The sequence below is a fragment of the Diorhabda sublineata genome, chromosome 3, assembly GCF_026230105.1.
Source record: "Diorhabda sublineata isolate icDioSubl1.1 chromosome 3, icDioSubl1.1, whole genome shotgun sequence".
Classification (NCBI taxonomy): Eukaryota; Metazoa; Arthropoda; class Insecta; order Coleoptera; family Chrysomelidae; genus Diorhabda; species Diorhabda sublineata.
The window spans coordinates 20823716-20839752 of record NC_079476.1 but is presented as its reverse complement, the minus strand read 5'-3'; the positions used below and the strand labels follow the sequence as shown (position 1 = coordinate 20839752).

At 32.1% G+C, this 16037-nt stretch overlaps 2 protein-coding genes across 2 annotated transcripts; both read left to right on the top strand.

The window, feature by feature from the left end:
* Positions 1-3783: 3783 nt before the first annotated feature.
* Positions 3784-9476, top strand: LOC130441651 (endoplasmic reticulum-Golgi intermediate compartment protein 2). The gene is made up of 6 exons (XM_056775433.1): positions 3784-4061; positions 4142-4297; positions 5178-5341; positions 6635-6938; positions 7795-8055; positions 9187-9476. The coding sequence occupies exons 1-6, from the start codon at positions 3938-3940 to the stop codon at positions 9315-9317; spliced, it is 1140 nt and encodes a 379-aa protein (XP_056631411.1). The 5' UTR covers positions 3784-3937; the 3' UTR covers positions 9318-9476.
* A 3144-nt stretch (positions 9477-12620) lies between these two features.
* LOC130441337 (thioredoxin domain-containing protein 9) lies at positions 12621-14114 on the top strand. The gene is made up of 2 exons (XM_056774962.1): positions 12621-13177; positions 13492-14114. Exons 1-2 carry the CDS (start codon positions 12754-12756, stop codon positions 13800-13802), a joined length of 735 nt encoding a protein of 244 aa, XP_056630940.1. The 5' UTR covers positions 12621-12753; the 3' UTR covers positions 13803-14114.
* Positions 14115-16037: the final 1923 nt, after the last annotated feature.

The following is a 16037-nucleotide window of genomic DNA, read 5'->3' as shown; positions in this document are numbered from 1 at the left end:
CCCTTAGAGTTTGCCAAGTATACTTCGCATTTGGATCGTTTCAAATTTGACAAATTATAGTTGACTAAACTCATCATTCTTCGTCTTATTATATTTTACTTTCTCATGGGTTGAATGGATACTCTGTTCTCTATTATTCCCTTTTGTTCTACTATCTTCTGTTTTGTACTATCTTTCCCAATTCCTCGTTTTATTGTCTTCATTTTCTTTATTTGGTCTAATCCATCTCTTTTTTGGTAGTCCCTTTTGTTTTTAATCGATTTCCTGTCTACTTTAAGGGTATTACAGCTTTTATAAATAGGAATATAAACTTTGCAATATGTCCAGTTTTAAACTACTACTAAAAAAATCGAGTTTAGAACTAAAATTGGAATTAAACTTCTATGTGGAGTGGTTACATTAATTTCCAATACATACAAAATTCTTATACAAATACTTTCTGTTGACCATACTTGTGAAATAACGATAAGGTTTACAATTCAATGACTTCATTTGAGTGTTCAATTCGAAATAAAGTTCATTTTTTATTCGAAAAATAACTATCTTTACCAAATTAACACAATAATGAATGATTTTTATATTTTAATAGGCTATTCCCATCACAGATCACTGAGTATGAGCTCAGTGACACCAAGAAATAACCGAAATTCTGCTTATTCTTATGAAACTAATCCTATGAACAGCGTACAAAGGAAATACTTCAGTACAACAACTGAGGTTAAGAAGTCTAATAAATATAACAGTGACGATTCAAAAGAATCCAACCAGATCGATACTTTATCCACGAATTCCAAACAAGAAAATATTGGAGATACCTTTAAGGAAGTCTCGCAGAATCTCATTGACGCAGAAAATGAAAATCATGATTTTACAGATGAAAATAAACGTGAAGGTGATGATAAATCTATGAAGAGTGGGAGAGGGGCTGCTAAATTGTCTGAGAAACATATTCATATAATACCTAAGCGGTGTTATTCTGATAAAGGTGAAATTAAGACTGCATTTCTCGTATTTAAGTATTCACATCATTCAATGAGGATTTCCTCGATTTTGTTTCAAGTTTTTCTTTTGTATTTTCCTCTTAGATTCACTAGGGTCGCCAATGTTTGGCATTATACTCGCCAGAGCTGAAAGAGTTTTTTCTGCTTTTTGTATTGACCTCTATTCGTGTTTTTTAAAGCTAAGTTTCGTGTTAACCAAACGCCTAGATACTTTACTGCTTAAGTAAACATGACAGTCGTACATTGTACATATTTTCCCAATTTTCTTCTCAAGTGTCAAGAGGATATCTTCTGTTTTTTCTGGCGCTAGCTTTAGTCGTTTACAGTTTCCTACAAGTGCACTGCTAGCCAGGTTAATCAGGAGTTGTTATGTTACAGCTGTCACCACTAAAGCAAAGACAACTAGGGTAATTCCTTGTGGCATCTCTATTCTAAAGAGCTCGCCATTCAATCTATTCCACATAAAGAATGTATTGCCACGATGCACTGGGAAGTCTGCAAAGCCTGCTAGGTTATTGTACACTGTTAAAAGGCACTCCGGATTTGCTTCAATGCTGTCTTTAATATTTCGGGCGGTATATTACCTAGTCATGGTGCCTTACCATTGTGAGCTTTCTGTTTGCTGCCTCTAGCTAAATTACTATTACCACAATTAAATATCACGTCTTAATATGCTGGGAATAGGTGCTTGACTACGTGCTCTATGGTGTTCATGGTTAGGCTGAGTCTGGGGGGAAAACCGGATAAGCCCCTCATGGTGATCTTATATCCGTCTCCTCAGATGTCACTGCCTACTTTTTCACAGAGTTTTTTTCAGCATTGAGTGTTTTATGTTATTAAATTTGTAGGTCGAAACAGGCATATCGATGATTTAAATAAAACTTTGGAAGACAAAGAGAAGCAGAAATTAGCTGAAAGTATTGTTAGGTCACTTTTAGAAGTTTCTATAAATCATCAGGATATCGATAACGTGGAAAGTCAAAGTCTCGAACATAGTAAGTGACAAGAAAGTGTCGATAGTTTGTAATTTTAATCATAAAATGAGACAAAACTCTATTGAATATAGATTTAATGAAGTTTGATAGATTTTTTAACTAAAACTAATTTTGTTATTGGACCTTTGCGATACGTATAAAAAATAATTTCATTTAAGGTGATCAAAAACATGGTAATAATCCAGATGATTATTCGAATTCCCCATACAAATTTCTTACTAAGAAGACGAATTTATCTGACATAATGTTTAGAGAACCTATTGACGAATATATGAAATATTGTCAAGCCCAATCATTCGCAAATTTCATCGAAGGTTTTTATAAAATGGAAGTTTTGTCTGATGTTAATTACGAAGACATGGGTAAGTTTCAGTTCATATTTCTATCATGAAACCAGTTTTCATATAGTTCGTTTCCTAAAGTAATTAAACCCAATTTTGTTCTAAGAAACTTTATTATTACACCCCACTTAACGATGCCACCATTATCTCTAGAATGCTGATACTATCGCCATCTCAATAAAATTAACCTATCTATGAATCTAAAGAGAGGAAACATTACACATATTCCCATAAAATTTCAAATGTAATTTATGTTTATTTTTATTTTCAGAAAAAATTAAAACAAACAAACTCATCAATGAATTGAATAAACTAATTATTGATAAAAATCAATCAAAAAAGTAATATTTAGTTCAAATTAAGTTAAATCATTGTAATAATTTTTTATTTGTTAAAATTTATATGTCTCTTGTACGTGTGTAAATAAAAAATAATTGCCCTATATACTTGTTATCTATTATTGGATATTGGTGCAAATGGAGGTTACATTTTTGTGTGCTTTACTCTCCTCTATTGTCAGGAATGCCAAACCATACGATTTATCGTAAGATCTCACGATTTCATGTTCAGTCTCACTATCTCACGATATTTGTTCTTATTCTCGTGATTTTTGAAAATATACATATTATATCCATAATACTCAAGCACCACTGACATAACATTGAAACAAAATTAAAAATATTTAATTATCTGTACAAGGAGGAAAATTCAGTATCCAATAGTCCATGGGGCCTATTTATAAGGCGAGGAACAAGAATTATCGGTGTGCTACGAGAGATGAAATGCGAGCTGTCATAAATTGTCTGACAGACAACAAATAATTCATATCACGCAGGGAATGCCATTCCTCGATAGAAGAATAAGAATAGAACCCCATAACATCATGTTTTCAAAATATACATTTACATTTGAACGTGCGAACTATTTACCGCATTCCAGCGCTAATACCGGAAGAATAGTTTCACAAATAAATCTTAACAAAACTTATCTGAGAAATCACTGTAAAACCACAACGTTGGAAGGGCTCGTTTTAACAAAAAGCTTTGTTTTAAATAGCGATTGTTGCTACAGCTTCATTTTTTTTACAAATTTAACAAATGAATTATATTCTACGGCAATATATACCCAAAAAAGTTATTCAGATTCGGACTGAATAAATCTATTTTATGAAATCTCAGTTTTACATTATCTACATACTATTCCTTTAATAGATATTTTTAAATTTATTTTGTTTTAGAGTTTTGGTTAATTTTACTCAAGCACTTATTGTTCATATTTTCATAAAAGTAGGGAAATTAAATATTACTCGTATTTTCTAATTTCTAATTCCCACTACAGGAGCTTTATTTCCAAATTTCACGGTTTCAAACGATTTTCTTATTACGGACCTCATTCCAAATTTCTTACCATCGGGCATCCTGTGTATGGCACCTTTAGCGTAGGCATACTGTACAAGTAGTAAAGAAGACAGAGATGTCATAATATAACCTCAAATTTCTTAGTTTAACAATAGCCACAGATATGGATTTACGTTTACAATTATTATAATATACAAACGATATGGATGTTCTAAATTAGTTTTCAAATATTTAATTAAATAATGGAGGCAGAAAAGGTTACAATGCTGCGTTATAGAGGCTCTAAACTGAGCAAAGTGAAAAAACTAGATATGTTTCCAAAAGTTGAAGAAACTTTTAAAGAAACTTCTTCTGTTGGAGGAACATGTAAGTATCACCATGTGATAAATACAAGTCACACTATATAAAATTTATATCACATGTCTATAATCAATGGATTTTTCCAGTTTCCATTTTTGGATTTCTTATCATCATATGGCTTGTATTTTGTGAAATTCAATATTATTTAGATAGTAAATTTATCTTCAAATTTTCACCAGATGTCGAATTAGACGAACAGCTCAAAATCAATATTGACATTACAGTAGCTATGCCTTGTCATTGTAAGTATTTATATATGTTTAGTTTTACAGCAAAATATATTGTTGGAATTCCAAACTTTCATAAGAAAGTAATATTACAAAATCCAGTTTTTAAGCTTTTATCTTCATACTCACAATTGCACTACTTTTGATAGAATATTGTGCATTCAGTTTGTGTTAATTATGACACAAGTTATCCCATAAAATGTCTGAATGTGTTTGTCTGAATTATTTTGTGCTTTAATTAACTCAAGATACTAATTACACATCAACATTTCTAGTTTATATAACATATATATATAACATCTTTTTCTTGTTTGTCAATTCCTATATAAGACCATTCACAAAATTGTGTCACATTCAAATAACCAATAAAGAATTTCCAATCACAGAATAAACAAAATTCATTCAAGAAATACTGATATATGGGGGAATCTTAATTTACAAAAGCATTTGAAAGACATTAAAATCCAAATGCAAATTTATATGTTCAGCTTAAAATAACTTTTTCCAAAAAAAATGAGTTGCAAGTAAATGATTGTGAATACTTTAAAATAATTTTATCTTTCTGAAATCTATGTCCTACTTGTTTGCAAAATAAAACGAAAATATGATAAACTTGATGAATATTTTGTACATTTTCCATTTATTAAATATTATTCAAATGTACACTTTGTTTTCAAGCATGTAATGAGAAATTTAAACAACAATAATTCAAGACATCTCTGGACAAAGACATGAATTGGTGTAAGCAAAACTCACACTATGTGGCAAACTATTGTTAAAAAACGTACTTATTGTGTCCTTCATATTTTTTATGCTCGGGGAGGTAATAAAATAACAAAAACATCTAATGATTATGTAGCAGATGAACTGATATTTGATATAGATTGATTTGAAGTTTTAGGAGCTGATATACTAGATTCTACTAATCAAAATACATTCAAATTTGGTGCTCTTGATCAAGAAGATACCTGGTTTGAATTAGCTCCCAATCAACAAATTCATTTTGATAATAAAAAGCATTTCAACTCATATCTACGAGAAGAATATCATGCTGTAAAGGTAATGACTAGTATATTATATAGATTAAATGTTACTCGTAGCTTTACTTCAAATGTTTTTTAACATAATTTAATTTGTTATATATCTTTAAGTAAAATATCATTAAGTTGTACAATATGTACAACTTAATGATATAAAACACATATGGTTTAGATATAAAATATGTCAAGTTGGTTGGATTGAAATGACCATAATTGCTGAAGGTATTAGAAAAAGTCAAACTGTCGAGGGATTTTTAAATAACAGTGATTTTTTGAGATATAATAAAACAATTTAAGGTGGGTTGTCATTTTTTTATAGATCTACAAAAAATCCATTATGGCATGTATATCAAGTTGAAATCAAGCTAGAGAAACACACCAATGTTGTCATTCTGTTACTTTAACATATACAAACCTTGCTGATATTCTAGAATCGAGAATCATAGTCTATAAAAATTCAAGCAGTTTGTTAGTAATTTATTCAAATTAAAAGGTTTCTCGGAAAAAACATGTGAACATTCTGGCAGCTAGTCATAAAATTTTTTCTACATCAATTTTTTAAATAATCTGACAAGACAAACTTTACTGTCGTTGTTTTCTATTAAAGATTTGCTTTTTACACACATTCTTGAGCCACTTTGACAAGTCTTGATGAATAAGGGTTATACTTAACTTGATTTGTTACAGAATCATCATTGTTTGATTCAATACAAAAAAAGTCGGTCAAACTCTGCAGCAGCTTGCCCACCTCGCCGAGCTATGTGATAGAATTTCTATTGCTCCTCTTTAGGGGTATTTTCATTCCTTGAATTTTTCATTTTTCTTATTTCTTCGAAACTTGATGTCTAATTTCTTAAAACACTGCACCATCTTTTCTTCTCATGTTCACAGCCCAATCATTCAAAATCAACGCCAATTCTTCCGCCGTCCGATTTCCACCTAATTGATAAGTTCTATCATTGCATAAATGCTTTCCATACAAATTTTTTACTATAAACTTTACTATTTTTTCGTATCTTTGATTCTATAATTTTTATTATATGTTTTAAAATAAATAATAATTGTTCCTTTTCTTAAAATATAAAATTAAAACCAAATGATGTTTATTAATCCTAGACGAAAATTTGGCACTAGTGCAAATTATCGATAATTTGCACTAGTGCAGTATTATCGCTGAAATTTGATCGTTGCTAGATAAACATAAAATATTACAGCTTTTTGGTTGGCTTAAATTTTTCGAAGGAAATAGTCAATGTAATGTACTGTTTGGTTATCTGGAGCAAAAAATCTTCATGATAATTATCTTGTTTAGGACTTGCTATGGAGAAGCAGATTCTCAACACATTTTGGAGAACTTCCTCCTAGAAATGACGCTCCAGACAGACCTCATGACGCTTGTAGGATTTATGGTAATCTCATATTGAATAAAGTAGCCGGAAATTTTCATATAACTGCTGGAAAAAGCCTACCTCTATCTAGAGGACATGTTCACATGAATGCTTTTATGTCAGACCGAGACTACAATTTTTCTCACAGAATAAACAAATTTAGTTTTGGCGACCCCAGTCCTGGAATTGTTCATCCATTGGAAGGAGATGAAGTCATAGGAACGTATGGTGAGTTTAAGCATAATAAGTATTAGATAAATCAGTTTGTTAAATTGACAATAAAGTATAAGTGGGAAAGTGAGATCATCTTATAGACAGCTCCATAATTTCAAAGAGGTGTTCAGCTGAGGCTTCTTCTGCAAAACATCTATCAAACACAGAATGAAGGCTGACAATTTATTTTTCGCACCCTCTGCTCAAGTCTCTGAATATGAGTCGTGGCAGAATAATTTTTCTTCCGCCTCATTTCAATATCGATGCTACTGCTTATAACTACAAATATTGAACACAATATTTACTCTTCCACTACACCAACATTCACAATTAATTACACTGCCTGAAGCGTTTCGATAACCAAGTTATCGTCTTCAGAGACTGAAAGTAAACTGTTTACCTACGGTCACATTTTGCCACTGGTCCTTATCTTCCTCCATATCTTTGTACCGCAGCTCAAACTGGTCACAACCACACTTCTGAACTTTGTTCTGCTAGCGCTGACGGTCATGATGAGTCAATTTCTCACTATATCTCTTCAAAAGAGCATACTTCATGAAACCATAATCACTAGCAATACTCAGCTATATCCTCTCTCCTCGAAACGCATCAACATCACCGACGCTTTGTTGTCATGAATGTTCAATAGATGGCGCTCGCGTCGCGTCACCCTGCCGGGGCATTGGCACTAACACTACAAACTGACGCAGTTCTCTCAATCATTTCATCATGTTTGAGATGACAAATGAATATGTTAATTTAATAATAAAGTAAAAATTGTACAGAATATCAATAACTCTTCCAGAACTCCAAACTGTAAAGTAAGTTTGGAATAGCAATTTTTTTTAATGTAATTTCATATTAATTTCAGGGCGTACCTTATTTAACTACTTTATTGAAGTAGTACCAACAAAAGTAAACACTTTTCTTACGTCTGTAAACACTTATCAGTACAGTGTTAAAGCATTAAGCAGACCCATCGATCACGATGCTGGTAGCCACGGATTTCCGGGATTGTTTTTCAAGTATGACGTATCCGCACTAAGGGTAACTGTTAAACAAGAAAGGGATCATTTGGGAACTTTTCTCGCCAGACTGTGCTCTATTATTGGAGGAGTTTTTGTTTGTTCAGGTAATAAATAATACTGTCGAAAACAGGAATATGGTTAAATACACTGCATCGCATATTTCTTAAAATTAAATATTTTGCCATTAAAAAATCATTGTTTCAAAGCACTACTTACATCGAAGGCGCGGTTCGGGAAGAAAAAGGTGAGGGATGACTGATTACTTGTCAGTACATCTTTGAGAAATCGGATGTGCAAGTCCAACAAAAGCTCAGAGAAACGTGAGGAATGGCTGTGAGTGACTGGACAGTCAGAAAAAGACTTAAGGCAGCTTACCTTTATTTATAGAAAACAACTCCTAAGTATAGACAACCAAAACCTCACCTTACATCGAAATGCATTTTTTCCATCATTTTATATAATGTTGCGATCAAAGTTGCATGGATCAGAGCCAGGAATTTTTCAAATTGACTCATATAAAAAAATATTTACGTGATGGAAAACCTCCACAGGTTCTACTACATATAGGTAAATGATAATTGAAGACAGAGTAGTCATATTCTGAAAAACAAAATTTTCAATACAAACCGTATAGTAACAAATGATGTTTCAACAGTTGAAATATGTTCGAAGGTGTGTTGTTCAAGACTTAATATTAGGCTTATGATATCACAACTGGGTCGTAACAACAGTTCTCTATGGGTACATTCCACTAAGAACTCTCGACGATCACGTTCATGACCATGATCTTTCCCGTTCCACTTAGTTCAGAGCGTTAAAAGTGGCGTTTCGAGCGGCGATAGTAATATATTTGTTTGTTCGTCATAAGAATGCTTCGAAAGTACCCATAATATCCCATACCGCATCAAATAATGAGATAGATTCCTATGGTTGCGGTCAACAATCACTTCGGCCCACCTTTTGACAAGGGCAGTCGTGAACGTTAGTCATGATGTCATGAGGGACGTTCTCGCCGCGACCACAACGTTCGTACTCTCAATGTAGAACGCCCAAAGAGTATTTCTGGCGCCGTAAACGTTTAGTGGAATACAACTTATGATTCTCTACATATTAGTACAATTGATGAAAAGCTGTTGTATTGATTGATCTCTAAAAGATTTCCTAATTATTTTCTATAATTTTCAAGGTTTTTTTGTTAAATTTATTGAATTAGGAAAAGCCTTTTATTGTTTTAGGTATCCTTAACCAAATTGTACAATTACTTATCGACTTTATAAACAACAATTTCAAGAAAGAAGTTATAACTGCAAAGGATAAAGAACTATTGGTCGAAGATGTCCAACCTTCTGTTGTTCAATTGACATAATCTAGTATTTTATTTATTATCACATACTTTGTGTTTGTTGTTCTTCTTTAACCTGCTTGTTCTTTTTTAAATAAATCATGAAAAATGAGATTTGTAAAATTTAATAAAGACGATGACTTCATTATTTAAACACTCTTCAAACAGTGTAATTAGTGTGTCAACAATTGATTTTGATTGATAATACTCTAACTTTTTATGGTATTTTTAGCGCCGTTGCCTATTCGAACCGATTCTGGTTGAAGATTTTCCAAGCATCATACGCGCCAGATTTACTTCCCGAATTATCATAGTTTTAACTCGGATGTAACGCAAGTGTCGATAACATAGATTCACCAATATTTTGTTAATTGTCGGTATATACTCATTCCTTAGTATTTCAGTTGTTTGTTAATTATATCCGTTAATTCTTGATGAATCAGCAAGTGGCATTTCATTATTACATAAATTAGTCGCTATATGTCTTGAAGATACGTAACGTTGCCAAACATTTGAATTTTAGTTTAGTATCCTGATCTTTAACTATTCTATTCTTTATCCCTTGATAAACTTTTTAATAGTTGAAATTCAAGGGAACATGGCCTTCCATGGTCCACTCACTTTATTGCCAATTTTAGCCGATCAGGAACCAATTAATAACAGATGTTTATCTATTCCTGTATCGTTAGCTGTCCTATCGACATTGCATTTTTATTATGAAATAAGTACGTTTTAAGTAAACAATTGTTTCTTATAATAATATAGATTGAAAGGAAAAAAGATACAGAAACTACTATTTTCACTCTGAGGCAAAAGCAAAGAATGAGGTAATAAGATATGCCAATTTACTCAGTTTTCATAGATTTCTAAAAAGCTTTCGATACTGTCAACAGAAATTATTTGTATGATCTTAGTATTCCAAGAAAGCTAATAATTCCTACCAAATCGACGCCCAAATATAAACCAAAGAATATCAAAATATTTCCAGACCAACACAGGATTGAAATAGGGAGTTCCGCTATCTTCTACGCTGTTCAATATAGTATAAGAATAGACAGTACATAGAATCTTTTTGAACAGAATAGAGACACCAAGAACAAGAACAATTCAAATACTTTCATACTCTGACGATCTAATAATCCTTTCAAAATCGAAAAACTAGCTTAAGGAAATTTGCACAGTATTTATATAAACGACAGAGACACTGAATCTACGACAAATTTGGAATTTTTGGAACCGTTGGGGATATTCATACTGAGCACACTGTTTATACCAACACTCATAATTATACTGCCTGACGCGCGTTTCGATAAACAAGTTAACTTCTTCAGGGACTGAAAGTAAACTAATTATCTCTGAAGATAAAACTTGGTTTTCAAAACGCTCGTCAGGTAGTGTAATTGTGAGCAAAATGGAAGTTTATATAAACAATAGCTGCCTATGCAGTAAGTGACACACGTGATATATGAGTTGTATTATGATACCAAGAAATTCGAATATACATACTACAACAAAAATAGTTGAAAGTGTTGTCGTGTTGACTATCTTGCAAGATGTAATTACTTTTGTTGCAAGCATCATTTTAAAGTAATGTAATATTCAAATTAAACTTAATCTAATATTTTGTAGTAATTAAGGTTATCAGGCTTTTAATTTTTTACGTAATAATGTAAAAACATACAAAAGGTTTATTCACGTTATTTTTATATATAGAAAAATGTTTTATGTATACATAACTAATAAATAAAATCAGTATTATGGCTATGTTGCCGGCAACGATAACCTCGTGATCATCAAGCGGACAACTTTTTTAAACCTATGGTTTCAAACTGAAAACCAATAAAAATCGTTTTCTTATGTAGTTAAAAAGTTGAAATTTTTGCGATTCCCAATTAAGTATTTAGATATTATTTTTTTACTTTTTGACATTATTTCATATTAAGAATTTATAGAATAAATCAAAAAATAAATACTTTTTAAAAATGCAAGTATCATATTAAGCGGTACCACGGTCATATACATCAGTGCTTTTCAGATAAAAGTATCCACCTTTAATAACTTTTGTAATACTGGTATTTAGAAAAAATCCAAAAACACGTCAATTTATGTTGGAAGGGGCAAGCATTATGGCTTATTTAAACTTACTGTAAAAGCCACCCCCTCACCCCTAGCAGCATCCTGTTTATTTTTTTAAATTACTTTTCATATTTTTTATGTAAAATTTGGATACTCCTCTTTGAGCTGATTTCAAAAATGTATAATACTTGTAGGTTAAAGTGGTTAGTTTATGAGATAAACAATTTTTCTTTTAAGAGCACAAATTTTACTTATTATTTACATTCACCTTATTTGCCTGTACTAAAATGGGTTGTACAACAGTTCAAACTCTTTAATCTTTTTAACTGTGCTATTTATTATGAAGTTACAATAAGTGTTCAAAATGAGTACCATTCACTTCCATACAATGGTATAATCTATTTTGAAATGCCTCTCTGACATTGCTTAATACGGCTGGATTTAATTGTCGACATTCATTTTCTATCCTCTCTCGTAAATCATCCAGAGATTCTGGTTGGGTAGCATAAACTTTTGTTTTTAAATACCCCCATAAAAAGAAGTCTAGGGGTGTTAAATCCGGTGACCTAGGTGGCCACTCCATCATCTGCCCCCTTCTACCTATCCAACGAGCGGGGAATGTTTCAATTCTTTCTTGCAAAGAGTAAACCATTTCAGAGAAACAAAATAAATAATGTATCAAATTACACTATCAATAGTGACTACAAATTCTAGTTGACAATGTCAAACTTTAATAAAAAGTAGAGTTTTTTGTTGTTTGGATTTTTTAAGTAGAATAAATAGCACAGTTAAAAAGATTAAAGAGTTTGAACTGTTGTACAACCCATTTTAGTACAGGCAAATAAGGTGAAAGTAAATAATAAGTAAAATTTGTGCTCTTAAAAGAAAAATTGTTTATCTCATAAACTAACCACTTTAACCTACAAGTATTATACATTTTTGAAATCAGCTCAAAGAGGAGTATCCAAATTTTACATAAAAAATATGAAAAGTAATTTAAAAAAATAAAGGGGATGCTGCTAGGGGTGAGAGGGTGGCTTTTACAGTAAGTTTAAATAAGCCATAATGCTTGCCCCTTCCAACATAAATTGACGTGTTTTTGGATTTTTTCTAAATACCAGTATTACAAAAGTTATTAAAGGTGGATACTTTTATCTGAAAAGCACTGAATATAAGACTGTGAAGGGTACGAACTGCTTTAAGTAATGTTGGTTCTCTACATCTAGAAATGTATTATTTCTACTGTCAACCAATTGTCAATTTATAATCATATGTCTTCTTTTTCTCTTGAATCTAACCCATAATTCAACACAAACATCTGATATTAAATTTGCCGAAATAGTGCTTAAATTAGAAGTGAAACTTCATCGAATATATTTAAAATATGAATAATATTGAAAATAATTTATTACAAGTGACAAAAGCAATCGAAAAACAAGTTGACGCAGTTATTGAACAGATAGATAATTTGGATACCAATGATTTGGAGCAGCTAAAATTGAATCGAATCAAAGAACTAAAGAAGTTGGAAGAACAAAAGAGAATATGGTTGAGTAGAGATCACGGAAAATACGAGGAATTGCCGGAAGAAAAAGCGTTTTTTGACGTTATCAAGAAGTCCGATAATGTAGTTTTACATTTTTATCGAAACGGCAGTCCTAGATGTTCCATTGTTGATAAACATTTAAAACTACTTGCACCTAAGCATATAGAGACGCGATTTACAAAATTGAATGCTGAAAAGTGCCCCTTTTTGGCTGAAAAACTGAAAATTAAAACTTTACCTACTATTGCATTAATCCAAAATGGTGAGTAATAATTGATACATCCTTAAAGCCGAAATAATCCTGATGACTCATATATTTGATAGCTGCTTAACTATTTATCTGTAGCAATTATGATCATTCAAGATCCAAATTTCTTCAAGGCCTAGGTCAGTTTCAGTAAACTCAATTTTAATCTAGTAGTATACTATTCCAATCATTTAATTTAATACTAATAGGGGCAATTTTTCCATTAAAAAACCGTAAAACAGTATCTCAATGCTAATTATCATTGCTGCATCTTTATAATTGTGGGTTGATTGACTTTTTTTGAATCATGAACTTCAAATGTTTTTCAGGTGTTATGGTAGATAAAATCGTAGGTTTTACCCAGTTGGGAAACACAGATGAATTCACAACAGAACTGTTGGAATGGAGAATAGCACAAAATGAAGTCATCAATTATGAAGGTGACCTTTCAACACCTCCAGATCAGCTTGAAACCAAAAAAACCATATTCAAAAACATTAGAAATGGTAATGGAGACGATGATGATTTGGACATTGAGGAATATGGAATTATGAGAGAGTCTGCAAAATCAGAAACAATGCTTAAAAATGATATTGCAGAATTGACACCTGAAGAAGCTGCAGAACTGGGCATAGACTAAAATAATTCTAAACTTAATCAACTTGAGGTACAATTAGTCTATCTGCAATGATTTCTATTAAAAATTTTATTTATTGTCAATTTGAAGAAATAATGAGTTTGCTCTGTATTTTTATAACTTATTTAATTCTTTTTTACTTCTCCAATTCTTAATATGACTTTTACATGTTAGAGTATCTTTTTAACAAACTATAACAATAGAAAATAATTAATTTTCCATATATTCTGTAATAATTAACACTTCTTTTTATTAAACACCTATTTATGTACTTTATAAGAATTATTAAATATCCATGGGTACACAAATGACTTACTTTTTAGTTTTATTTCACATATATTTACCTCCAGATCATATTTTTCCTTATTTTCAGAATACTTTTCACAAATCATTTGCCCAACAAACAAAAGCTTACTTCAGCCAACTGTACAGAACTTTCAGAACCAGTGAAATCAAGCCTACAAATTAGCCCTTAAGATATACTGTATGCTGGGCCTGCACTGATAACGCTCAAAATTCAGTGTGAATGCAGACCTGTCGGTCAGTTTAAATTGAAAATACAGAGGAAGAATGCGGTATATGTTATCACGTTTTTTGAAATACTTTATAGTAGTGGAAGCACGAGAGATTTCTCCAGGTGGAAGAGTTGAACCATCTTTTGAAAATGTATTGAAATTTAGTGCGATCTAAACGTCAATGCATTTATTGGTCCCATGACAGATACAACTTACATGGCAAATTTGAGCCGACAAGTCAGCATATCGGTGTTCGTGTATCGTGTTCAGTGCAATTTGTTTTAAACATGTATGTAATACTTCTATATGGACAGTTTCTACAAGTTGGAATTGTTCTGAATAAGGAAGACAGAATGGCAACGATTTCTCTATCCTCCGAGGTTTCAGCGCGGCTCTACTAATTCTCAAGCATGCGCAGTATAGATGAAGACTCTCGAACAAGAGAGAAAATGAATATTGTCGGCACCGTAAGGGACGTTTTTTCCTATACCAACTGTACATATAGGAGTATTACATATATTGCTTTAGTATTAAAACGTTAAGTAATAGTTATTTTCCTAACAAGTGCGGAAAGTGATACTTTCCCGCACGCGACTGCAGTTGTCCCGAACGGCGCGGAGCGGAGTTCGGGCAAACGATCAAGAGCGGGAAAGATACTTTACGTATGAGTTAGGAACATTATTTTTCTACGACCGTATATACAAAAAAGTATACCAACCCATTTTTCTAAAATTATTTTATTCCAACAAACATAATATTCAAAATTTTAACTAAAAACTACTAATTATTTTGAATATTAATATTGAAAACACAAAACACAATTTGTTGTATTCTGTAGACTAGTAAGAATTGCCGGTCCAGTGGAGTTATTTGGTTTCAACTGGAAGGTAGATGACGTCGATGAGGATGGCATCGGTTGCAGGTCGCTTAAAGATGACGGTGACGGCAACGGTTTTAAGTCATTTGTAGTACAGAAAATTTTATTTGATATTTTTTTCTTCTGATTCTCGGAGTCCTCCAAATAGCCCTCAGCGACAATAGTATGCTTCCAGCCACCGAGGCGCTTTAGGTTGGTTATTTCTTCGCCGGAGTCTGCTAGGAACGTTGCCAAAGAACGTCTGAAACTGTGTCCTGTATAACTTTCCGGATTAGGTAGGCGTAAATATGCGGCAATCTCTGCTGGCATCTTACCAAAAGTGTTTACGCCAACGCATTGAACTAAGCATTTTCCATTCTTATAATGAATAAAAAATCGGCGGTTTGGCGTGGTAGATGTTCGTAAATGTGCGTACTTTCTGTACAGGGTCAAATAGGTTCCATCATTTATTTCTTCAGATAAAACAAATGATCTTGACGAATGATTTTTGGAATCAGAAATTTTCACAACAATTAGGTTGCCTCTATCTTGAATGTCGTCGACAGTGATATTTACAAGCTCGGATCTGCGACGAGCGCCAGCCAGTGCAAAAATGGTACTCACTTTAATTATCAGGTAATTATCAATCATCTCATCGGGAGATAACATAACCCTAGATATATCTTCTTTGGTAAAAGCTTGTGCTTTCTGTGCTCGAAAACCAATATTTTTTTGTTTAAGAAACGACGTTAGCTTATGTAAGTTTCCTATATCCAAATTTTGTTTTATTTTTACTAAACTTTTTACCATCGAATAGCGGGACCATAATGTATTAGATTTCAAAACCTTACTTAGGTCTGAAAAATA

Coding starts and splice junctions, on each gene's coding strand:
- LOC130441651 (XM_056775433.1), top strand. CDS start 3,938: ATGGAGGCAGAAAAGGTTACAATGCTGCGTTATAGAGGCTCTAAACTG. Junction 5,342..6,634: donor AAGAATATCATGCTGTAAAG/GTAATGACTAGT, acceptor TATCTTGTTTAG/GACTTGCTATGGAGAAGCAG. Junction 6,939..7,794: donor TGAAGTCATAGGAACGTATG/GTGAGTTTAAGC, acceptor TATTAATTTCAG/GGCGTACCTTATTTAACTAC.
- LOC130441337 (XM_056774962.1), top strand. CDS start 12,754: ATGAATAATATTGAAAATAATTTATTACAAGTGACAAAAGCAATCGAA. Junction 13,178..13,491: donor TATTGCATTAATCCAAAATG/GTGAGTAATAAT, acceptor AATGTTTTTCAG/GTGTTATGGTAGATAAAATC.